This window comes from Hemitrygon akajei, chromosome 1, assembly GCF_048418815.1.
Source record: "Hemitrygon akajei chromosome 1, sHemAka1.3, whole genome shotgun sequence".
Lineage (NCBI taxonomy): Eukaryota > Metazoa > Chordata > Chondrichthyes > Myliobatiformes > Dasyatidae > Hemitrygon > Hemitrygon akajei.
Genome location: NC_133124.1, coordinates 123,141,336 through 123,168,332, shown reverse-complemented (window position 1 = coordinate 123,168,332; position 26,997 = coordinate 123,141,336). Strand labels below are relative to the sequence as shown.

Sequence of the window (26,997 nt, the reverse complement as noted above, 5' to 3'; positions counted from 1 at the left end):
AGCTTGTCTGATTGAAAGCCTAGTTGGTGTGGAATTTCATTGATTTATGTTATGGTTATTATTCCAGTATCGATTCATTGAACATGTCAGCAAGAAAGAATCTTGGGGTTGTATAAGGTGATATATATGTACCTTGATAATAAATTTACTTTGAACTTTGTTTAGATTTCTATAATTTTGTTTTTGATATTAAACCAATGTTGAAATGATTTCAAATAAGGAGAATTATGCTCTATATAACCAATTAATATTAAAACGGAACTGTAAAGCAATACACACCAAGTGCTGGAGGAACTCAGTAAGTCAGGCAGCGTCAATGAAGGGGAATAAGCAGTCAATGTTTCAGGCCGAGCCCCTTCTTCAGGGCCATTTGGAGAATTGTAAGTGCATTTTGTAAAATTATTCATTTTTAGATTCCACATTTTTATCATTCACCATGGTAGTTTTAGGCTTGGTTAGACTGTACATTTAAATCATTAAATGTATTTTGTGGAAGAAAAATATAGAAATGCTCAAAGCTACAAAAAACAGTTGTCTTTGAAGCTATTGATTGTTTGGGATCTTAATTTCAATCTGCTGTCACATAATTTTGTTCTGCTTTTAATATGGGATTTTCTTTCCCCTTAATAGGTTGGAACGTTGGATGTTTTGGTGGGATTATCTGATGAGCTCGCCAAGTTGGACTCCTTTGTTGAGAGGTAAGTTTGTTAAATAGTCATATTTCTAAAGATAAATTTATATTACTTCTGACAGTTCCGTTATGAAAGGTTCCAATTTTTAAAAGTGACCAATTAAATAATCTAGTAACTGGTTGCTGTTTACAGTTCACATTGGATTGTGGCTATGTGAATTGAACCCATCAGAAACCATCTATCAGTTTCAGATTGGGTATGTGTTCTGATTTAAATTTTTTAAAATGCAGATCTGTGTTAGGGCATGCATGCTGGCCTGTCTCTTGATGAAGTCACAATAGGTTCAGGTAGATTATAGATAGGTTAAATGACTGGACAAAGAACTAGCAAATTTGGTGTAATGTGGGAAAATCCAAAATGTCCATTTTGACAAGGAAAAAAATGAAAGGAGCAGAATTTTGACCCAGATCATTGACAATTCGTCTCCACCCCCTACTAACAGATGCTGCTTGGTCCGCTGAGTTCCTCCAACTGATTGCTTGTCCGTATTCCAGCACCTGAAGTCTCTTGTGTCTCCAAAAGATGAAAGGAAATTATTATCAAAATGATGAGATATAGTAGAGTTCTGAAATGCAGAAAAGGTTAGTTGAATTTCCAAATGACTAGTGCATGAATCGGTGAGATTGGTGGGTTTGGTGTTCAGTGATTGGCAGGTCCTTGTGGTCACTGTTGAGGATGAAGGCCTGGAAGTCAATTTGGAAGTCTAGAAGTCAAGGCTCTACTGTCTGTTAATCTGATTCCACTGGAGGCCGAAGAAGACAGCCTGTCCTGGGGTTAGAGGCCTGTGTATGTGGGTGGCTGGGTGAGAGGAACAGGGCTTGTTTTGCTGTTGCTCTGTTCCTTGTGTTCTGTTCCAAGTTGTCCTACTGAGCACTAAGGGTATGCTTATGTTGGCATTGGAATGTGTGGTGACCCTTGTGGGATGCCTCTAGCACATTCTCGGGTATGTTGGTTGTTAATTCGAATGGCATATTTCACAGCATGTTTCAATGTGCGAGTGACAAACTTGAATCTTAATCAAACTTGAGGTGCCAAGTGGCCTTTGAGTCTCTGTGACTTTGGCTTCAAGTTCAGTTCGAGAGATTTAAGTACGTAGATTCAGGTTGATGCTCATTTGTCGATATTTAGGCTGTGAAATATAAGGAGAGCAGAATTAGGCCTTTTGGCCCATTGAGTCTGCTCCACCATTCCAATTATGATCTTTCAACCACGGTTCAGTGATGCCCACAATGTAACACCCACCAATTTTTAACTGTGCTGCAAGATCACCTACCTTATTTCTTATGCTGTGTGCATTCAAGTATAACACCTTTAGTCCTGTATTTGCCACCCTTTTCAATTTTGTCTCTGTGTTTCCTGAAGTTAAACTCTTATCTTTTTAATCTTATTCTTTATTCTGGAGACTTCTGTAAACCTTCCTGCACTCTTTCTGTTTTACTTTATCCATACTTTTCCAAGCTGTTAAACTGACCTGCCCCCCATACTGTTTAGTTTAAAGCCCTATCCTAGTTAAAGCCTAGTTATGTTTTGCTAGGGCCATGGTCCCAGCATGTTTCAGATGGCACTTGATCTTATTAACCTTGTGCCAATTTATGCATGGCTCATAACAATCCAGAGACTATTACCTTTTGCATTTTAATTTAGTCACTAGCTGCAAAAGTTCCCTCAGCAGAACTCCTTTTATTGTTTTTATTCTGCCATTTTAGATAATGAAAGATACAATATTAAATTCTTTGTACTCTTTTGAAGTTCAAAATAAATTTATTATTGTGTGTATAGTATTGTGGAAAAGTCTTGGGCGCCTTATTATTTTATGTGGTTTTCGATTGTATGACCTCCATAGAGACTGGATTTCAACATCAGCGAGGCTGTCTGGAATTACCTGGAGAGACAGAAGCAAGCGAGACAGCCATAGTCTGTGGTGGGGGGGGGGGGGGGGTGGAAACTGTGGTGGCAAATTCAAGATGCTTGGAGTAGCCTACCAGCTGATTTTGGTGCACTGTTGTGCAGTTTTATAAGAAAGAGAATTGATGTAGCTTTAAAGATAAAGGGTGGTCACACCAAATATGGATTTAGTTTTTTTTACCATTTACTGTTCTTTATAGTAATTCTTTGATATTTGGAAACTTTTCTTTTTTTTTCAAGCATCTTGGTTTGACAAAATTTTTTACATTTGTCTTAAGACTTTTGCACAGTATTGTATGTGTGCATAATATGTGTTTCCTTTTGTACAGTTCAAGTAAAAGACTTGTTTGAATGTTCCACATTCTGGATTTTGTCTCATTCCAATTTGTCCAATATTTTAAACTTGTCACATTTTATTATTTTAACTGGTGTTCAGCATTTTTTTTTCAACAAAGTGTTATAGATATCAAAGTGAGAAAAATCTTTAATGGAATCAGATGTAAAAGATTTTCTTTGATCACAAAATAAAATTAAGATCACCTCCCTGTCAAATTCCAGTCACTACTCTGAAAATCAATTGCCTTCAATCTAATGACTGAGATTAAATAAATCTACCAACGTGGTGATGAAGCAAAGGGTATATTTTTGATTAACAAGTATGGTTATTTTAAGGATATACACAACTTTGATAAGTTATCAATAGTAATTAGACTATTAACTAATGGTATTTATTCCAAAAACTGATACATCATGAGTTGGCGATGAAAACAAATTGAATATCAAAAATACAGGTTCAGCCAAATTTTCCACACTAACATTAATTCTTTGGCTCAAAGTAGTACCACATTTTTGTAATCAAGAATTAAGTTCAGTGATAATTCTTAATGGGAAGGAGCACAGGTTCAAGGAACATTTCAGAGTTAGATTTATCACATGTACGTTGAAAAACACAGTGAAATGAGCCGTTTGTGTTAACAACCAAATCACCCAAGGATGTGCTGGAGGCAGCCTGCAAGTGCAGCACACATTCTCGCACCAACATAGCATGCCTACAATGCTCTGCAGAACAACATGCAGTGAACCAAGCCACAAAGCATCAACAGCAAAATGAGCCCCATTCCTCCTTCTCACCCACGTGCAAACACAGTCCTCTAACTCAAGGATGGGTCGTCACCTTTGGCCTCCAGCAAACTCATGGATTTGCAAAGAGTGGGCCTCAACGTCACCATTATTTTAAAACTCATAGCCTGTCATATATTCCACTAATGCCAATTGAGATTGACTAGTTTTGATAATGTATCTCAATGCAAAATTATTCAGCAAAAAAAATTATACTGAAAATTCCAATCTGAAAATTTTGCACCAATAAACATTCATCACTAACTTTTGCATAAATCTGTAAACATTTTTTCACTGCATAGTCAGTTTTTCCCCCAATTACATTCCACTTAAAAATGGGTAACTTCAAAAACCTATATCTGAAAATATTATTTCAGAGAGAAAACTAATTTTACAGAGTAGCTCCCAAGGAATTAGACTGTTTTGATTACAATACAAATTCTACAGGTTTAATTTCAGCAGTAATTTTAAATTCAGTATTTTTTTAAATGCTCACCTTGAAGGGTTAGCAGAGCACCCTCCTCAAAATGGGCTTGCCGTAGAAATCCTTTCATCTTGTTTACAATACCACCACAGTCCACTAATAGAGTCTATGCAGAACCAAGCTTCATTACTGCCCTAACATTTTGTTCAGTTTTTCTTGCCTCCAAACTGTGTCCTGTGTGTTCAAAGTATATTATCAAAGTACAAACAGTATATGTCACCATATCCTACCCTGAGTTTCATTTTCTTACAGGCATTCACAGTAGAACAGAGAAATAAATAGCATCAATAAAAAACTACACACTGACTGTCAAACAACCAATGTTGAAAAGAAGGCAATCTGTGTAAATACAAATGTATTAATAATAAATAAGAAAATAAATACCGAGGACATGAATTATAGAGACCTTGAATGAATGTGAGTTCATAACATTGTGGAATCACTAAAGTAAAGTCAGGTTGTGAGTGTGGAGTTCAAAGTAAATTTATTATCTAAGTATGTGTATGTCACCATATACTGCCCTGAGATTCATTTTCTTGTAAATATTCAAATTAAATACAAAGAAACTCAACAGAATCAATGAAGAGCTGCACACAAAACAGACTAACAATCGATGTGCAAAAGACATCAAATTAAACATATAAAATTTAAAGAAAAGAAATAAGTACAGTGGATTCCAGTTAATTGGGACACATTGGGACCAGTACATTTTAGTTCAATTAAGTGACTGTACTAATTATCTAAAGTTTCATGGAGATAGTTAAAAAGGTATTTAAAAAAAAGACAAGCTACTGTTTAACTGAGTAACAAATTAAGCATTTAAATGAAATACAGAATAAATTAGGGTTTAGTAACATCACCTATATTACTACAGTACTATAAAAATGTACATTAGTTCATAATGGTTGCTGACACAGGAATTCATCGAATGTATGCTGGCAGAGTACTTAATTGGTAAACTATCCATTCTTAGCCCCTTAAAACATCGAGGTTTAACACTTTTCCCAATAACAAACAATTATTTTTTATCAGTTTCTGACGTGCAAATTTGAACAACACAACAGTTATTAGATCCATTGCTTTCTTTGAACATGATAGTGTTGTGTGTTTTGTAGCCTGGTACATCAGCATTGTAGATAACATTTGCAAAAAGAGTTTTCAAACAAGCTGAGGCCTTTTGTAGGTTTCCATGATTCCGCACTTACAGTATCAGCACTACTTTTCTCACCCTGTGCTTTCTTGAATTTAATGTGTCTATATTTCCATGAAGATAATCATCTGTTGCTTTAAAATCTTTGAACCAGCTTCTTAGCTAGCCCCTCAGACTTGTTTTTTTTTAACATTGGTCCACTGACACACCTTGTCCAGTTACAATGGAAAACCATTGATTTTTCAACATCTGGATCTTTACCTTCATGCTTTCACTTTTGGGATGCTTGCTTAATGCCCATTCTTCTCGAGCATCCAATTGTAGATTTCAAAAAACCAATCATCTCTGCCAGCTGATGATGAGGGGTGTTAGGTGGATGGCTTTATATTTGGTTAATGAGGGTAATATTTTTTTTAAAAAGTCAAAATAAAAGAAACCGAAATGATGAAAAAAGACTGATTTTTGAATCTGCGTCTGTTGGCCCAAATGAATAACATAACACAATCACCTGCTACTCTTGTCTCTAAGCATGGCAGTTAGACACTACACCACACAAGTTCATGTGATTGACCATCTCCTATCCCAATTAAGTGGCATAGTGTCCCAAATAAATGAAGGCAATTCTGGCTATTTTCTTGATTTGGTTTTATTTGAGTTCTCCCAAATAATTGGCTGCCCCAATTAACCAATGCCCTAATTAACTAGATTGAGAACGAGTTGTAGAGTCCGTGAAAATGAGCCCATAGATTGTGGAATGAGTTCAGTGTTGAGGTGAGTGAAGTTGGTGTCTAATGGGCAATGGTGACCCCCCTGTCGTTTATCTTATGAGGTCTGGGCTACCTACAACAGGTATCTCAAGACACTTAAAAGATAACTCAATGCTGAATCTATACAATTCTCAATTCCCAGAGGTAAAAGTAAACTATTATGTTTCCATTTGTAGGTAGGCACTTAGGTGCTTGGCTGTGCTGGCCAGGTCATCATGTTCACATACCTGCTATCAGATTTCTGAAATAATGCCCAGGGCCTCATTAGAGAAGAGGGAGGATGGGGGGGGGGGGGGGGGAAGAACAGCTTGTGCTTTATGTCCCTTTTGAGAAAATGCAAGAACACCATTGAGTATTGGGATTCTCTGGTTTATAGCTACTCCATGTGAAGAGATAAATTTAGGATGGTATTCAGTACTTTGTACACTTCGTCCATGCTTTGTCAGTACAGAGGTCCTGCAACTACCTACCCATCTGCCCTTTTAGGCAGTTCAGGGGAGTGGGGGAGGGGGGGTTGGCATGGTGGCATAGCTATTAATGAAATGCTTTGAAGCACCTGTGATTAGTAATCAGGGTTCGATTCCTGCTGTTGTTTAAATGGGGTTTATATGTTCTCCCCATGACTGCATGGGTTTCTTCCGGATGCACCGTTTTCCTTCCACATTCCAAAGATGTACTGTTAGGGTTGTTATGGATTCAAGCAACAATAAATATGAGTTAGGCAGGGGTTTTTATAACAAACAACATGTTTATTAAACGCTGAAAACAACCCCCCCCCCCCCAAAAGTAAACAAATCACTAACATAACCGGAAATCAGCTGCTGTGCGGCAGCTTAAACAGTTCTTAAAGCGATGTTGCAAAAACAGTTCTTCAAAGTAGTACTGCAAAAGTTCAAAATGCTCACAGTCCATTTAAGGGAGAGACTTTTTAAGACGATTTAAATTCTCTTTCACGTCGTGTTGCTTCAGTTCCCAAATCGAACTTTTCCCACGAAGAATTTTACGTAACGAAACGGCTTAAAGGCACTGACCTTTCCTTTACAGAACTGTTCCCAATCCTTTCTGCTATTTCACAGGGATTAACACGAGAACAGTCAACAAATTCCTTCCGAATAAGGATCAAACAAGGTCGAACCTGTTTCACTGTCGAAATCGATTCTCCTCGATCTTTTATCTCCCGAACTCCGATCTTCACTCTCCACTGATTCTCAACTAGCAGTGTTATAAAGAAACTGCTGGCAATGACCCTTTAAACTTTAGGCATTAAATAAAACTTCATCTTCCAACTAAACTGCGTCATAACATTAAATCACGCAGTGGCATGAAGTCAACATGGCAAATCCAGCCACGAACTGCCCCTCCTCACAGGGAGGGGTCCTCCTTTTATACCCTGTTTAAAAAAAAAACCTGTCACATGACCTCTACTGGCGAGAAAATGACGTCACTCCACCATCACAAGACCATTACCTCAAGTCCAGTGTAGCTTCAACCCCAGTCACGTGTTATGTGTACGTAACAGGGTTAGTAGATTAGTAGATTGTGGGTATGCTATGTGGTGATAAGCTTGCCCCAGTATAATCATCACCAATTTGATGCATACAATGCATCATGGTATGCTTTGATGTACGTGTGATAAATAAAACTACTCTTATAATTCATGTCCCATCTGAAAGATTCTTCAGTTGTCGTGTCAGCTTCACTGTCACTTGCGAACCCTCAGAACCCAGTGGAGGCAGGTTATGCTCGATTCCAAGGACAATCAAAGAAGATGCTGATTTGTGAGAAGATATGAGTGTCATTGGAATTCCCTTGACTGTTCCCTTTTTGGGGCACCATTATTGAGTGATGTTGGGTATTCTTGCTCATCAACTCTCAAAATAACCACATCTTTAGGCTTATTTATTGTTTCTGATCAGTTGGTCTTCAGAATGTCTTTTCTCCTAACTCCTCCATCCTCTGCTATTCCTATAGTTGGCAGCATATCTAGAACCAACAAATATTCTCCAGCCTGAAGCGTATTGCTTTCCACATATCCTGACCTGCTAAATGCTTTTAGTATTCTCTATTTTTATTTCAGTTTTCTAGTATCTGCAGGTTTTTGATTTTTCAGTCTTGGAAAGGACCTGAGTGTACTGATTCAAATTTTTTTTGCAACTCTGAACATTCCATGTCATTTCCTGGTGCACTAATTACCAGGTTATTGAATTCAGTTTTGGAGACATTCTACTCTTGGCCTTGTTCTCTGTCTCATGGTAATTTTTTTTAAATTTAAGGATATAGTGCGGGACAGATCCTCCAATCTTTTGAACTGCACCGCTTAGTAACCCACTAATTAAGCACAGGATAATTTACAATAACAAATGAACCTACTAACCAAAGCATCTTTGGACTATTGGAGGAAGCTGGAGCACCTGGAGGAAACCCACATGCATATGGGAAGGAATGTATAAACTTAGAGGATGCTGGTATTGAACCCCAAACCCCAAGCTGTAATAGCATTTTGCTACCCACTACAGCATTGTGGTGTCGAGCACAATTATGCGTTCATGTACTCAATGTTTTAGTAGGTTGTGCTGGAGCAGAGGACAGTACATGTTGCATTTGCCCTAATGTATTGTTTAAACCCATAACCCATGATCTGTTTAATGTTTCAGTGTTGTGAAGAAGGTGGCCCAGTACATGGCTGATGTGTTGGAAGACAGTAGGGACAAAGTACAAGAGAACCTTTTGGCCAGTGGAGGTAAACGGAAAACTCTTGAATCACAGTGGAATTTTGCACTGTTAATCCGGCTTTCAGTTACATTCCTGCTTTCTTTTGAATAGGTTGTAGGAATTGAATTTCACCTATGTTCATGCATGAGTGAATATTGTATCTTTGAGACCAATGTATCAAATGCTGGAATTTCATGATCAGTCCAGTTTGTATTTTATTTGCTGGAAACAATGATACCGAGCAACCATTATGTAGTTAAGATGCAGTAACAGAGCAGACATTTAGTGGATGTTGATCAGTTATCGTGGATTGGAACAAGGGCAAGCTTTACTATCATGACATTGGAGAGGCAATAATGGGGGACATCATTGTTCACTTCAAAGAAACCACCAGTATGCCAGAAATTTGGAGTGTCAAGGGGCAGAAGTGAGTGTAGTGTTTTTACTAAGGAGAAGGTGTTTTACTTGGGAAGCTGACATGTCTAAATGTAGGTAAGTCACCTGGACCACCAGGGATTTGAAAGTGATTGCTGAAGGGATTGTGGAGACATCTTTAAAGAAATTACTGGATTCTGGAATGGTTCCAGAGGACTGAAAAATAGCAAATGTTACACCTGCTTTAAGTAGGGAGGGTAGTAAAAGACAGGAAATTATAGGCCAATTAGCTTGACTTCAGTGGATGGTAAGATGTTGGAGTCCATTATTAAGGATGAGTTTTTGGGGGATTTGGAGGCACACGATAAAGTAGGTTGAAGTCAGTATGGTTTTCTTTAAGAAAAATCTTGCCTCACTAATCAGTTGGAATTCTTTGAGGAACTAACAGGCAGGATAGACAAAGGGCGGTCAGTATATGCTGTTTACTTTGATTTTTCAGAAACCCTTTAAAGTACCATACATGAGGTTGCTTAATAAGAAAAAAGTCCATGGTATTACAGGAAAAATACTAGTATGGACAGAAGATTGGCTGACTGGCAGGAGGCACAGAGTTGGAATAAAGGGGGTCTTTTCTGGTTGGCTGCTAGTGATTAGTGGTGCTCTTCAGGGCCTGTGTTGGGACTGCTTCTTTTCACATTATATTTCATTGACTTAGATGATGGTTTTATGGCTAAGTTTGCAAATGACAGAAAGATATGTGGCTTCACATGGTTCAAACAGATTTGGATCTGTTCAAACCAGAGCTTAAAGTAATCTTTTGGAGATAGTGATCACAATATGATAGAATTTGTCCTGCAGTTTAAGATGGCAAAGCCAAAATCTGATGTACCAGTATCACAGTGGAATAAAGGGAACTAAAGTTGCATGAGGAAAGAGCAGGCCAATGTTGATTGGGAAGGGCCCCTAGCAGGGATGATGGCAGAACAGCAATAGCTAGAGTTTCTGGGAGAAATTCAAAAGGCACAGGATCAATTCATCCCAAAGAATAAGTATTCTTAAGGAAGGATGACGCAACCATGACTGACAAGGGAAGTCAAAAACAGCATAAAAGCAAAAGAGGGAGCATATAATGTCACAAAAAATAGTGTGGAACTGGAGGATTGGAAGCTTTTTAAAACAAAACTAACAGAAGGTAATAATCAGTTAAAAGATTAACTACATAGGGTAAGCTAGCTCATAATAGAAATGAGGTACTAAAAATTTTATCAGATATAAAAAGAGGAAGAGAGAAATTATCTTGGACATTGGACCACATGAAAATCTTGTTGGAGAGGTAATAATGGGGGAACAAAGAAATTGTGTTTGTTGCTTCAGTCTTCCCTGTGTAAGACACAATCAGTATGCTAGAATTCCAAGAGTGCTGAGGAACAGAGTTGAGTGTAGTTGCTATTACTAAGGAGGAAGTGCTTGTAAAGCTGAAATGTTTAAAGGTTGATAAATCACTGACTGGAAAATTGCAAATGTCGCTTCTCTTTAAGGAGAGAGAGAGGTCAAAGAAAGGAAATTTAGGCCAGATAGCCGGACTTCAGTGGTTGGGTAGATGTTGCTTTTCATAATTAAGGATGAGGTTTTGGGGGACTTGGAGGCACACAATTAAAATGGCAAAGTCAGTATAGTTTCCCTCAAGAGTAATCTTGCCTGACAAATCTGCTGGAATTAATTGAAGCACAATAAGCAACATTGAATGCTATTTTCTTGAATTTTCAGAAGGCCTTTGAAAAGGTGCCGCATATGAGCCTGCAAAACAAGAAAAGAGCCCATATTATTACTGGAAGTATACTAACATGGATGGGAGTTAGGGTGGGGGGGGGGGGGTTAAACTAGAGTTGCAGGGGATGGGAACCAGAGTGCCAGAACAGATAGAAGAATAGTTGTGGACATATGTTTTAAGTCGTGCATATTTTAATGCAAGAAATACTGTAAGAAAGGCACATGAGCTCAGGGCATGGATCAACACATAGAATTATGATATTGTATCCATTAGTGAGACTTGGTTGCAGGACAGGCAGCTCAATATTCCAGAGTGCCATTACTTCATACGTGATAGAGCTGGAGGGATTGGGGGGGGGGGGGGGTTGTCATTATTAGTTATGGAAAATGTCAAGGCAGTGCTCGGTCAGGACTGACTGGAGAACTCTTCTGGTGTCGCTTTATGGGTGGAACAGAGGAATAAGAAAGGTATGACCATGTTAATAGAGCCATGTTATAGACTACCCAACAGTCAGCGAGATTTAGAGGAACAGATTCATAGAGAGATCGCAGACTGTTGCAAGAAACACAAGGGTGTGATGGTGGGCGAATTAAAATTTTCCACATTTTTGACTGGGACTCCCATACTGAAAAAGAGCTGGATGGGAAAGAGTTTGTCCAATATATTCAGGAAAATTCCCAGCAACAGATTGTGCAATACCTAATCTCCTCACATGTTAAACTCATACATTCCCAGAATCATTCTCGTGAACATGCTCTGGACCCTTTCCAAGGCCAGCACATTTTTTCTTAGCCCAGGGCCCAAAATTACTAGCCCTTCAGAATGAATGCTAATGTTCTATTTATCTTCCTTTCCAATGAGTCAGACCACAAGTTAGCCTTTACTGAATCAATGCACAAGGATTCCCAAGTTCCTTTGCACCACTGATTTCAGAATTTGCCTCCTGTTTAGGAAGCAAGTCTACGCCTTTTATTCCTTCTACCAAAGTGTATAACCATACACTTCCCTACACTGCATTCTATCTTCCATTTCTTTGCCCATTCTCTTAATCTGACCTAGTCCCTCTGCAGACTCCCTGCTTCCTCAAAATTACCTGCCCCAGCAATCACTGTATCATCTGCAAACTTGGCTATCAATTCTGTCATCCAGATCATTGACATAAAACATTAAGTTGTGTCAAGACGAACACCTGCAGCGCACAACTTGACATTGGCAGTAAACCAGTGAAGACCATCTTTATTCCTACTTTGTCACTTGCGAGTCAGCCAATCTACTATCCATGTTAGTATACTTCCAGTAATAATATGGGCTCTTTTCTTGTTTTGCAGGCTCATATGCGGCACCTTTTCAAAGGCCTTCTGAAAAGGTCTAATGCTAGGATATTAGTCACCCTCTGGTGGAGATGAAAACCACAAAACTCCTGCGAGGTGCTGCCTTTTAATGAACGCTCGCTAGCCTGGGTGATTCATTCCTTCGCTCACTCTTGATCTGTGCACCACCTTCTGGTGTTGCATCTCCTTCCCTTTCTCCCAAGGTTCTCTCTCCTCTCCTATTTGGTTGGACAAGACTGACTCCAGCCAGGGACAAGACCATCACACACAACACAAAGCATACACAAGATATCAAGCACAAATGGTATCACAATTACGCAAATAAAGAGTGCCAAAATTTGAACCTTAAATACACAGTAGCCACGATAGAGCCAACTCCTGGGGGTAGCACTGACTCCAAAACTTGGAAGGCACAGCACACCACCCCCAGTGAAACGCACTGGCCTCAACATGGCCTCTTTCTCTCTCCCCCCCAGTGCACTCCAGTCCTCGCACGTACTGGACAACAAGCACATACAACAACACAGAATGTACATGTATATATTCCAGATCCTCCAGCCCATTGAAATCATAAGTCAACCATAACAGAGCTTCTAGTCTGGTTGCTGCACCACACTGCCCCGGTGCAATGCACCGGCCCTGACACCTATCAGGCGACACAGCAGCTTGGGGCTCATCCTCACATATTCAAGCACATAGAATATTAGAAAACTTCCAGTCACATACAATGTATGTAGTCCAGACCACAACTGTGCCACCACACCCCTGGTGGAGCACACCAGCACAGATGCTTCTTTCCCCAGCAGCAGAATTAGGCCATTCAGCCCAACGAGTCTGCTCCACCATTCCATCAGAACCCACTTGTTGTGATGGAAAATAACTGGTTCTTTGAGTCTCAACAGTAGAGGCCTGGACACACACTGTTTTAATAATAAGGAATTTATTTACAAGGGGAAGTCGGGTCAACACAAGCAACTACAATATTCTAACAAAAAACGCTTAGGGTTAACACGTGTGGGGAAGGTCAGGTTGGCTGTACAATACACAGAAAGCGGTGTGGGGACAGGGTACAGTTACACATACAAAGAACAAAGGAAAAACACTACGACAGCTATCCCCCTTGACCTTGGATAGCTGCGGCTCGCTTACCAGGACAAACGATAAACCTTTCCAAACGTAAATCAATGCACTTACCTTCAATGAGGTGGTCTGTAAGAGAGAGCGAGCCAGGCACATGTCTCACCTTTTATAGCATGGGGCTGGGCGAGATAATCCAATTAAGGTGTCCAATAATTTAGGTGTGCATTGATTAGTTGGGAGGGACCAAATGTTGATTGGCGTGTGGTGTGTCCTCCAACCTGCCAGGTGGCAGTGCATCTGTCACGTAGCCGGTATCTCTGGATACACCACTCAAACCCATACACCTGCCTTCTCACCATATCCTTTGATGCCCTGACAAACCAGGAAACAATCAACTTCCACTTTAAATATACCCACTGCACTGCAGTCTGTGGCAGAGCATTCCACAGATTTACTACTCTGGTTAAGAAAAATTCTTCCTTACCACTGTTCTAAAAGGTCATCCTTCAATTTTGAGGCTGTACCCTCTAGTTCTGGATACCCCTACCATAGGAAACATCCTCTCAACATCCACCCTACCTAGTCCTTCCAACATTCTATCGGTTTCAATGAGATCCCTCCTCACATTCTTCTAAATTCCAGTGAGTACAGGCCCAAGGCTGCCAAACATTCTTCATATGTTAACCTCTTCATTCCTGGTGTCATCCTCATGAACCTCCCCTGGACTCTCCAATGACAACACATCCTTTCTGAGATAAGGGGCCCAAAACTGTTGACAATACTCCAAGTGCGGCCTGACTAATGTCTTGTAAAGCCTCAGCATTATCTCCTTATTTTTATGTTCTATTCCCCTTGAAATAAATGCAAACATTGCATTTGCCACCTTTACCACAGACTCAATCTGTAAATTAACCACCTGGGAGTCTTGCACGTGAACTCCTAAGTCCCTCTGCACCTCTGATGTTTGAACCTTCTCCCCATTTAGATAATAGTCTGCACTATTGTTCCTTCTTGCCAAAATGCATTATCATACATTTCCCAACACTATTCTGTCTGCCACTCTTTTGCCCATTCAAATTTGTCAAAGTCCTGCTGCAATTGCATTGCTTCCTCAGCACTATCTACTGCTCCACCTATCTTTGTATCATCCGCAGGCTTTGCCACAAAGCCATCAATTCCACTATCTAAATCATTGATAAACAATGTGAAAAGTGCAGTTCCAATAGAGACCCCTGAGGAACACCACTAGTCACTGGCAGCCAACCACAAAAGGCCCCCTTTAATCCCACTCATTGCATCCTGCCTGTCAACCATTCCTCTATACATGCCAATATCTTTCCTGTAACGCCATAGAATTTTATCTTGTTAAGCAGCCTCGTGTGTGGCACCTTACCAAATGCCTTCTGAAAACCCAAGTAAATGACATCCACTGCCTCTCCTTTGTCCACTCTGCTTGTTAGTTCCTCAAAGAGCTCTGATAGATTCGTTGGGCAAGATTTCCTTTTACAGAAACCATGCTGTCTTTGATTTATTTTATCATTAGTATCCAAGTACCATGAAACCTCACCCTTGATGATGAACTCCTAACACTTTCCCAACCTCTGAGGTTAGACTAACTGGCCAGTAATTTCTTCTGTGTTCCTCCCTTCTTAAAGAATGGTGTGACATTTGCAATCTTCCAGTCCTCCGGGATCATACTAGAGTCAAGTGATTCCTGAAAGATCATGACCAGTGCATCTGTTATCTCTTTAGCAACCTCTCTCAGGATTCTGGGATGTAGTCCATCTGGCCCAAATGACTTATCCACCTTAAGACCTTTTGTGTTTGCCTAGCACTTTTTCCTTTGAGTCCAACAGAGTTTGTCTTCTGCTGAGTGAAACCCTGGAAGGGCAGCACCTACTTTGTTCTGGACGCTGCACCACACCACCCCCAGTGGAGCGCACCAGCTTCATCTCTTCAGTGCTGGCGGCTGCAAGCAGGCTTGAGGCCTAGTCCTCGCTACAACCGAGGCCACACAGCTCCCTTGCCATCCGCCCCTGTTCTCATCCAATAAATCAGCAAATCGAACTTGCGGCATACCAGTTTATCAATGTCAAATGGGGTCTTGTGATCACAAGAAAAGTGATTGTGTCAGCACTTGCTGTTAGACTATAAGCCGCTATTGACTCAGGCAGCCACATGTTGCGCAGTTCCTTCATTTTCTCCGCCAATGAGCAACTTGCTGATGGTGTAGACATTCAGTTCTTTAAGTTCTTCATGTGTAGCAGGATCTTGCACATTTGAAGTGTTGTTGGAGTCTTTATTCACACAGTGAACCTTCAGAAGAGGGAGTTCAAGAGAATTTCTTTTTCTACTACTTCAGCACAAAGGTAACAATAAATGATTATCAACAGTTTAAATTGTTATATCACTACTTAAACTTTTTGAGTATAGTCAGGTAAACTTGCAGAATTACATACTTACCAACTTACCAGAAGCACATCCCAACTTTAAAAATTCAATACAGTGCATTCTGGTTAATTGGGGCATTGGCTAATCAGGGCAGGTACTTATTTGGGGCTGCTCTTAAAGAACAAAAACTAATTGAAAATAGCTGGGATTCCCACAGTTTATTTGAGATACGATTCTGCTTAATTGAGACAGGAGGCTGTGGCCAAACAGTTTCTAACTAGTGTCAGTCACGTGAACTTGTGTAGTAGTTAGGAACTGCACTGTCCTTTAGAGTGAATAGTTTTTAAATAGCATCGATTACATGTGCTTGTGTTACCCATTTGGACCGAAAGGTGCTGATTCAGAGAAACGGTGATATTTGAGAATTTTGTACCTGGAAATTTAGGATTAAGATACTGCTTCATGCAGGAAGGCAATGAAGGCAGTCTGTTATCTGCGCTAGATATCAGCGCTTACTTTGTTCATTTACAATCAAAAGAGCATGACAGCACACACTGGATGAATTCCTTTGTCAATAACTTAGGAACTAATAGTTTTATAGCACTGTAGTAATATTGGTTGTGTTCCAATTTGTTCTGTACTTCATTTAAATACGTAATCTGTTCAGGAAATGGTTGTTAACTTTTTTTCATATTTTTAACTATTTCATTGAAATAGTTAGGACAGCCACTTACTTGGGCCATGATATACTGGTCATGATGTGTCCCAATTATCTAGAATGTAGAGCTTTGGTTACAGTGTTGAAGGATGGCTCCATGAATATACAATTAACTGAAAGGACCGGTCCTGAATAGAACATTCATTGTCTTCCCCAAGTTTATTGATGGGACAGTATCAGAATGCCCCATTAAACTGTGTACAGGTTTTATTTCTTGAAGACTGATTTCCGTAATGTCATAACTCCGGAATGAAGTTTAAATCCGGCTTTGGCCAGTTCCATGTGGTTTAGATAGGTTCAAACCAGTTCTGGTGGGTTCAAACTGGTTCCAGCGGGTTCAGACTGGTTCAAATGGGTTCTGGCTAGTTCAGAAGGGCTTTGGCCAGTTCAATCTGATTTTGGCCTGTTCAGTCTGGATCAAACCAGTTTCAGCCATTTTAAAGCAGAGCGGGAGACTGATCATAACATGATAGAATTCACCTTGCAGATTGAGCCGGAGAAGCTAAAATCTGATGTACCAGTATTACAGTGGAGTAAAGGGAACTACAGTTGCAGGAGAAAGAAGCTGGCCAAAGTTGATTGAAAAAGAAAACTAGCAGGGATGATGCCAGAACAGCACGGGGGGCTTCTGGGAGAAATTTGGAAGGCGCAGGAAAGATTGATCCCAAAGAAGTAGTGGTATTATAAAAGGAGGATGACACAACCATGGCTGATTGGGAAGCTCAGAGATAGCATTAAAAACGAGAGGGCATATTGTTACGAACCCCGTAACTGGGTGACTTACCAGCAAAGATAGAGACGTCTGTTGAAGTCTGATGATACTATTTTTAACAGTATTTATTAGTAAAAATACACAAAAATAATATCAATGCAAATATACAGATAATATACGTCGTCAATACTAAACCTAAAAGTGTGGGTATAATAATAATCAATAAGAAATAAGCTCTATCGTTGTCTAGGGGATAATGAATTGTCCGATGGAAATATACAGTTCACTGCAGTTCCACAAGCTGCCGTCTTTAGGTTGTCGCTGTGTTGCAATTGTTGGAGGGAGAGAGAGAGAGAGAGAGAGAGAGAAAACTTGCCGGCTTTCTGTTATGATCTCGATCCGTCAGGTGTCTCATTGTTGTGGCCGTTCAAGTGTGACCCCTCCTTTAGCTAAACCGTTCTTCCGTGATGAGCCTGCCACCCAGGCAAGGGAGGACGCACACAGGCCCCCACCGGCTTTCGCTATAAAACGCTATCACGGGATTTCTAGCGTTTCTCCTGGTGCGTCTGAAGGGGTGTTCCCCAGACCCCTCTTTTATCCTTACTCACGGGGTCTCAGATGTCAATCAGGTTGGGATGATGCAATCCCTCAACCAGACCACTCTGGTTGTCCCCTGAGGGGTTTCAATGAATAGTACAGTACTCAGTACACAATTCCTTCTCCAAGAGACAATGGCAGTAATGAGTGGGTCCATTCCGCTGATGTCAGGAGACATTCCACCTTGTGTATTCTGCGTCTCCCTCTCTCATGATGTGTATCTCTCTCATTTCCAAGGTCCCAGACCCAAAATTATAGCGATCTTGCGAATCTCAAAAAGGAGGGGGGTGACTTTGTACCCTTCGGCCCCTCAGAGTTGCTTCACCTTCATAACAATATAATGTTGCAAAAAATAGTGGGGAAGTGGAGGATTGGGAAGCTTTTTATATTTTTTAAAAAAGCAAACAAACTAATAAAATGCAATTAAAAAGCAATGCAGGCAGTCCCCGAGTTATGAACGTCTGACTTGCGAACAACTCGTACTTATGAACGGAGGGAGGAGAACGTCGTCCGCCATTTTAAGTCGTTGCCGTTAACACTGTGAGTGTGTAACTTCGTATATGGCTTAAATATTTCTTAGCAAGATTCACCCTGAATGCCCCCCCCCTTCCAGTCAGCATCACCCCTATTTGTCCCATTTAATATGTCTCAGTGCGGGTGGACTTTAGGACCCAGGGGAGCAGAGGATCTGCCGCCTGTGGCTGCTGCTGAATCTGCAGTTTTCTGTTCTATTGATGGAAAACAATTGCGATTGGCAATAAAGTGGAAATAAAGTGATCAGAAAGAGGTGAAACGCCATCAGTAATTGGAAAAGCGTTAGGCTACAATCAGTCAACGATCAGAACAATTTTAAAGGATACAGGTAAAGGATAAAGTGAGAATAATGGAGCATGTGAAAGGCCCTGCCCCGATGAAAGCTACAATTATTACTAAGGAACACAGTGGTTTAATTATTGAAATACATACATTTCTTTAGTGTTTATATGCATAGAAAGGTAAAATATATACTACATACTAAGACAAATGTTTAACTTAACTGACGCTAAATAATACTGGATGTACCTGTTCCGACTTGTGTACAAATCCCACTTAAAGACAGATTCAGGAACGGAACTCGTTCATAACCCGGGGACTGCCTATAATCAGTTAAAAGATAAAGTAAATCATTAACTATGCTGCCTTCAGATTGGGGGACAGGATGACTCCAAGGTCAGCAAAAGCTGTGCTGTCCTGTGCCATCAGGAAGGTAAAGTGTGAGTACGCACAGAAAACCCACAGACACCTTTGTAACACCATGGATACACAGTGCATGTGGCCAGGTGTATAACCAATTACAAGTTCACCTTGCATGTCAGTGGTGCCTCCCTTTTGGGCTGAATGTTTTCAATGCACAATTTGATCAGTTGAATGTTATGACTGAGGAAAGCCCCCTCTCTTAGGAATAGGCACCCTGTACAGCTGCAGCCCAGGTGAGGAGGACGCTAGCCAGGTTAAACCCACGCAAAGCTGTAGGGCTGGACAACGTACCTGGTTAGGTGCTGAGGACTATATGAACCAGCTGACATTTTTAATATCTCTTTGAAATAGTGAACTGACCTTGCAGGCTTCATGGCAGCCAAGAAAATTGCAGTGCCCAACAGCAATTGCAGTTGCCTAAATGATTACCACCCAGTGGCACTGATTTCAAAAATCATGAAGTGCTTTGAGTGGATGGTAGTAAATCTTATAAAATCCCACCTTCCATCTCCATTGGACTCTCTGCAGTTTGCCTACTGTTCAAGCTCTGGTACACCTCCAGTGGAGCGCACTGGCTCTGCCTCTCTAATGAATACCCTGCCATTACAGAGGTTTTGTCACTAGGACAGCCAGCTGTTTATTTTGCTATTTACCTGTGCTGCACTTTACTACATGCATTTTGAATTGTATTTTATTAACTTATAGTATAATACTTTGATTTATGTGCTATGTGTGTATGTTGTGGGTGCATCATGGTCCAGAGGAAAGTTGTTTCATTTGGTTGTATGATGACAAACTTGAACTTAAAAACATTCACTGTTTTCCTTTGGCTGTTAGTTTTCTGGTACTTTGTACTTTTCAAGTTCAAGTTTAATTGTCATTCAACCATACATGACTACCATGAATACAGCCAAACAAAACAGCATTACTCTGGGGCAAACAGTACCAACAGTCATATACAGTGCACATAAGATGTCAGTAAGATAGTGACACAAAAAATATTGTCCAAGGTCCTGAATCCATTAATGTTGCAACACTCTGCAATCAAATACATTACTGTTTGTTTTCTGTCGAGTGTAAGCACAAGTGGCTGCACTGACTCCAGCTTGGATGCTGTGCAATACCAACTCTGGTGAAGTGCACCTACTCAACAGCCCTCTCTTGGGCGGCTGTAAACAGATGACACCATGGCTTGAGGCCTAGGCCTTGCAACAATCAAGGCCACGCAGCTCTCCTGCCAGCCGCCAATGATCACTATCTCCACGTGTCTGTGGGGTCCTTCTTGTCCACGATGGTTGGTCTCTGGCTGCTGGAGAGTTATTGCCCCTGTGTATTTGGAGCACCCGAGTCTTGTACGGTTCCTCACCAATTGAACTATTGGATCTGCATCCCATTGGCTCAATGTCACCTGACCTACCTGGTTCACCTTCTTACTGGTCATTGTACAGGGCTGCAACCAACATCCCAAGGCCCATCCCAGCCTTGTGTATTTGTGTCTTTACACTGTGACTGGTCCAATCCAGTTAAATGAGGCAACCCAGACAAAGTCTAATGAGATTACTGATTGTTTCTTTTGTAGGTCTGGCATTTTGCATAATAGGTAGCTACTCCTCTGAGAATGGTCTCAGATTTATTGCTGTGATTAGATTGTCCCAGAGTCGAGAATCAGTTCAGAGTCCACGCCCTTTACATAACATGGCTACTTGTTTTGAGAATGGTTTTAGGATTAGAAGATCATTACCTGAAGCTTCCTGTGTCCACATTCATTTGGTCTAATTAGATTATCCAAGAGCAAGAATTAGTTCAGAGTCCACAAAATGGAGGGGAAACAAAGACAACTGGCTTGTCTGCTTCCCCTATCCTTGATCAGACTGTAGTTTCTTCTTGCCAACAGTTTCCTTGTAATTCAAACACTACTGCTTTCTTCTCATGTTGATATTGCTGCTTTAATTTCTCCTCAAAATATGCCTCTTCCATTATTAAAATCTGGAGTCATGAAGTTTACAGATCCTTTCCTTTTAATAGTCATGATGTTAATTTGCAGATAGTGCAAGATGGTAACAATCCGACTAAATCAGAAGTACAGATTTATAACAAATTACTATAAACAGTTCATTGTTTTCTTTCAGCAAGCACATTTGTACCTTTCATTAAAGTTATACTTGATATTTTGGTTATAAATCTATCATTTTTAAGGTAGAATTTGATGTAAATATATTCATGTATCTTACAATTATAGTCATTACTTTGTAATTTAACTTATGCGCATTATAATTCTCATTACTGGAATCCTAAGTGTAGAACTATAATGTTAGTGCCCTTTTGTTGATCCACCTACTTCAGCATTTATTAGAATTGGCCAACTGTTTGCTTCAAAAAAGACTTGTTTTTGTTGCCCTTGTAGTGAGGAAAAATGAACTACAGATGTGTGTGTGTGTGTACTTTTCACAATCATTAGTCAGGAGCTTCTTTGCAGCTGTAGTGCTTCAAATCTTTGTTTTCATATTTCACATTGGCGACACTTCTCTGGTTCACCAAACTCCAGTATGTAACATGGAGATGCAAGACTGATGTACCATATTTCATCTTGCTGAAACCTAACATAAGCTTCAAGTTCCTCTGGAGTATTAGGTTTGCCATTATAGTTCCTTGATTTTATTTGTTATTTAGAGACATGGCATATTAACAGGCTGTACAGCTTGTAGTCTAAAACTTCAGTTTCTTCCACCAGGTTGCTACATGAATCCAAATTTTGCTTGCACTTCAGCAGGCAACTAATGCATTACTGAGTTCATATGAAAGAAGTTAACTGAGGCTTCACAACAGTTTTAGTTATTTTAAATACAAGAGATTTTTCAGATACTGGAAATGCAGAGTAATACAGACAAAATGCTGGAGGAACTCAAGAATTTTGAGTGTGGTACCCTGATTTATTTTGCAGTTTGGTGTAAGTGCAATATAGTAATATTGACTGGATGGTGTGGCGAGTGATCTTGGAACAAATCACATCAAACTCGTCAGTAGAAGAGACATCTTCCAGCTTTGACATTTTCTCTATCAACCTCTTCTTTCAACCTCCAGGTACTGGGGAGTCCCCAAAGTTGAATAACTCGGCAGTTAACTTTCCCTTTATTGGAGAAGGTTCTCCCCCAGCTTGTCTCACAGGGACACCAGACATTACCATCACTGGAACGAGGGCTATTAGCATCCCCTGCCTGAGGGTGACCTCCTGCTCCGAAGTTTTCCTGACACACACTGTCATCCTGTTCACCTGTACAACCGAGGGCTTCTGCAGTTCGGGCCTCACCAGTATCCCAGCAGGAAAGCATGACTGCTCTTTGTGGTCTTCCAGAATATCCACCAAGAGAGCCTTGGCATCAGGCATTCCGGGAAATTTGGGGTTTCCCATCATTCTGGCTACTTTCCCAGGCCGTAACATGATGAATTTGGACTGAGTGTACCACACAGTCCCTCATTTATGCTCATCATCCAGCCCAGTGCAGTCACACACTTCCTGAAAAGCAGCTCAGAACATAGGGTGAATGGACAACGTTTTCAGAAAGCTCTCTACAACTTCCTCCTTGGCTCCCGCTAGCCTCCTCACAATAGGAGTATTTGCCCCCGCAAGAATTGAAGCTTCACCATTACTGGATCCAGACAAATCATCACTAATATATCAAGGATAGATAGTCATCCGTACTAAGACCCCAGATCTCTAGCACACTGAGTGGCGTCAATGGTAATGCATTAAATTCCAGTTGTAAAACGAATGGTATCAGCCAGTGTCAAATATGGCTGTAGCATAAATTCCCTCAATCCATAGCAATATGCCGGAGCTTGGCCCCGCTAAGCCTTAAGGAATAGAGATTTTTGCTTTAGGGTGTTCCTTGATATATTGCTGGGAACATGTCTCTCCCCACCCCCGCCCCCCCATCGAGATGCCAGGCTGTTTCCTCAATGGGTCCCTTTGGTTAAGTATTTGGGGGCTCACTCTCTGAGGATTATCCCATCTTTCACACTACCGCCTGGTTCCCCTCTTCACCACGGTTATAACAGATAATACCGGTCGCTCCCCTTCTCGTGGGACCCTGTTCACTTGCAGCCCTCTGCTTAGTCCGTCCCCTTGGAGTCTGACTCCCTGGCAGCTTTATCATGTGAGGTGGCCGCACCTCCTGATGATAACTGGGACATCTCAGTCCTAAACTCTGCCACAATCTCCTTTACCACTCCAGGGTGGGCTGAAGTGGTCACTTCAGTCAAGAGGGGTCCTACCTAGAACTGTACCCTGCTGACGGAGGCCTCTCGTGTCTCCATCAGTTTTCCTCCTCTCTTAACTTCTTTGATTAGCTTGACAAACGAGGGAGGGGGGCACGTTTTACAAGACGTTTTTCAGAGACCCAAGCGATGAGGTCCTGTGACTGGGTGCCTGTCGCCACTTAGTTTATTCTTAACTGATTCACCCCAGCCGTTAGAATGGCCCCTCTACACCGCAAGCAATTCAGCTGCCTCTCTACTGAAAAATGTAGGTGGAAAGTTTCTTCCCATTCTCCTGAAACAAGTTCTGAAACCCTGTCACGCCAAAAACATTTTCTAGTACTTGAATGTAGTCTGCTGCGGTAGCAAAGGGGTTCTGTGCCTCTAAGAATCTCTATGTCAGCAGCTGGCCCCTCAAACTCTATACCAATCGCTGTCTTTTTACATCATCAGAGCACTGCCACTCATCCAGCATCTGAGATGTCTGCTCTACCCAAGTTTCATACTCCTCTTCTGTTTTAGGGGTGGGCTTTATTCCTGAGAATATTCTGAGTCTACGATAGCTCAGACTTTGAATCTGGGCATTTTGCCATTATTCGCCAGGGAGGAAAGGGCTGCTACCAACTCAGAATGCTCATCCCTCGCTGGAGGGCTCATTAGACCTTCCACATCAGACCACTCTTTCCCCTTGCTCTGCAGAAATGAGAGCACCTTGTCTTTAAAGTCTCTGCCCCCAGCTATGGGAAACTCAGCTTCTGATTCGGCATGCTTGCTTACACTCCCGGAAAGTATGGACAGCCCACGGCTCCCCTCTCTCGGGGCCATTTTGTCAAGCCTTCGCTCCATGATTGTAACTGTTCCTAATGCTTTAATGGTACTTAAAGTCTGAATTAATAATTCATTGGGACTACGAATGCTTACCCCACTCAATACGCACATGTTCATTATTGGTAACCCTGTGGATCCGCACCACTGCTCAACCCCTGCAGTATCCATAACCATGTATCTTAATCACTTTACCAGATAATAGTTTAACACAGGCTTAAACACACAACGCACCAGGTCAATGCTCAGGGCAATCACACAGCATCCAACCCCCCACAAATTAACCCCCACTGGTTTCCTAGGCTGCGTGAGTCTAGGGAATATACTTTCTGGTCCCGCCAAACCTGTGAGATTGAGACAGCTCTCCTACTCCAAAACCTGGTTTGTGTGGATGCTGTGTAATTTGCAACCCTGTTCTAACTCTTTGCCAAGAAACAGCAGACAGCACACTGCATACGATTAAAGGGATTATATTTATGAATCTTAACTAAAGGGTTAGTAAAGAAAAAAACAAAAAGGGCTCATTATAATTAAACAGTCAAATATGCGCCAATTTCAAAGGTCCAATTTATTGTCAGAGAAGTGCATACAATATGCATACTGAAATGCTTTTTCTTCGCAACCATCCACAAAAAGAGGAGTGCCCCCAAAAGTGAAAGTTAAATGTTAGAACCCCAAAGTACCCCCAGCTCCCATCCCTCCCATGTATAAGCAGCAGCAAAGCAATGATCCCCCTCCCCCACCAGCAAAAAAAAGCATCAGCACCCACCACTGAGCACTCAAACATGCAGCAAAGCAACAGCAAAGACACAGACTTGCAGTACCCCGAAGACTACTCATTCACCCGGTATTCAACATACCTCAGTGTCTCCCCCTCCCCCTCCCCTAAGGGAGAAAGAGCGGAGACAAAAAACACTCGCTGGTTTAAGATGTCAAAAGTCTGTTGCATTGCTTTTTCCGAGTTCTGTGCCTAAAGATCTTGGGATTCTGGGCACACAGCCAGAGATCTGCTGACTTCCACAACACACTGATTTCCTGCTGGGACACCGACCTTTGATCCGCCTGTCTCCAGAGCCATGAGATCCTGGACTTCAGAAGGCAAGCTGAGCTCTTAGGCCGTATCCTTAGCATGTCGAATAACAGCCAGTCGTGAAACTCCGAGAGCAGGTCCCATTCCTGCAAAGAACCAAAGTCAGCGTGTAACTCCAGGTCAGGGTATTCAAAAGAACCCTGAAAGGGAAAAATAGAGATATTCAAGATGGAAGTAGAGCCGTTTCCGAAGATGCAAGCAAAGGAGTTGCTGTTTAGCGCCATCATAACTAAGCTCCGCCCTCTTAAGTTGGAGCTCAATTCACCGATCCTACCTGGCTCCAATCATGATCTTCGCACCGGGTCGTATCGTACGACCGGTTCTTTCCACAGTCTTCTCGCTCCACCTTCCGCCAAATAAAGGACTCAGCTCACATTCCAAAGCACCTGTTATCTCTAACCATAAGCCAAACTCTGCTTCTACAGAAAGACCATTATGTTGGCAGTGAAACCTTTCCCAGGGTGTTACAGCCTTTATGTACCTGTTGACTGGGCTGATTTTAGAGTGCGGTTTTAACTGCACAGTGGAGAAATATTAACTTTGTAGATGACTACATAGTGGTTTAGATTGAAGTACAACATCAGTAGTCCCCCTTTATCTCTCTTTAGTTTTATGCTTAACTGTTTAACACCATTCACGTGTGAACAAGACCACAAGACACGAGCAAATTTGTCTATTCAGCCCTTCAAGTCTGCTCTGCTGTTCCATCATTCTAATTTATTATCCCTCTCAGCTCCATTTTCCAACCACCTCCCCATTCCTTAAACACCCTTACTAATAAAGAACCTATCAACCTCTGATTCAAATATAATCAGTGACAGTCTCCACAGCCACCACCACCTTCTGGCTAAAGAAATTCCTTCTCACCTCTGTTCTAAAAGGATGTCCTTGTATTCTGAGGCTGCACCCTCTGGTCCTCGACCACCACCTCCCCCCCCCCCCCCCCCCCCCCCACCACTATAGGAAACTGCCTCTCCATGTCCACTCTATTTAGACCAGGGTTTCCCAAACTTTTTTATGCATGGACCCCTACCATTAACCCTGATCTAGACCTTTAAATATTCAATAGGTTTCAATGAGATTTCCCCTCATTCTAATCTGTGAGTTCTCCTTGTAATTTTTGCCTGAGCATTGCTTTATACTTCTCCATTTAAATGTCACTTTTTGTAGCTTTATGTTCTTGTAACTAGCCTGCCTATAACTTTACATCTCCGCTTTGCAGAAATCACTAGTTGCAGTTACATCTTAGTTAGGCTGCTCAACTGCAATGTTATGGATTTTATTTCTGTGTTTTGTGGCTCACATAATGCTCTGACCCTTTTAGTTAGGAGGTTGTGCTGTGTAGTTTCAGTCATGAGATTTGAGCACGTTATCTAGATACACATGCCAGTCCAGTACTGGATTGCTCTGCATGAGAATCAAAACCGGTAGCATTAAGCTGCTTCTAGTGTCCATTCCTCAGTGCCCTTGAGTGGTGAGCTGGTTTCTTGAACTATTGCAGTGTTTCTGAAGAAGATTTCCCCACAAGAATATTGGAAATTGGATTTAGATGCATTGCCAGTAAAGGAACAGTGATGTATTTCTAAGTCAGAATTGTGTGATACTAAAGGAACCTGCAAAGTTGTGGGGGTGCAGTGTGCCTCCTGAGCTTGCTGTCATTGGTTTGAGTGGTGCTGTTAAGATCAGCAGTGTGATTTGTTGATGCAATCACATTGTGCAAGGGAATTAATATATGGAGTGGAGTACCATCTATCAAGGTTGCACTGTTACACGAGGTATCGGGCATCT

The 26,997-nt window shown here is 41.3% G+C and overlaps 1 protein-coding gene across 1 annotated transcript in view; it reads left to right on the top strand.

Moving 5' to 3' along the window:
• atp6v1c1a (ATPase H+ transporting V1 subunit C1a) overlaps nt 1-26,997 on the top strand; it is an 87,153-nt gene that overhangs the window by 17,080 nt on the left and 43,076 nt on the right. The window contains exons 3-4 of the mRNA XM_073051261.1: nt 631-698; nt 8,772-8,857. Coding sequence (XP_072907362.1) covers nt 631-698; nt 8,772-8,857 — 154 coding nt within the window. The remainder of the gene's footprint in view (nt 1-630; nt 699-8,771; nt 8,858-26,997) is intronic.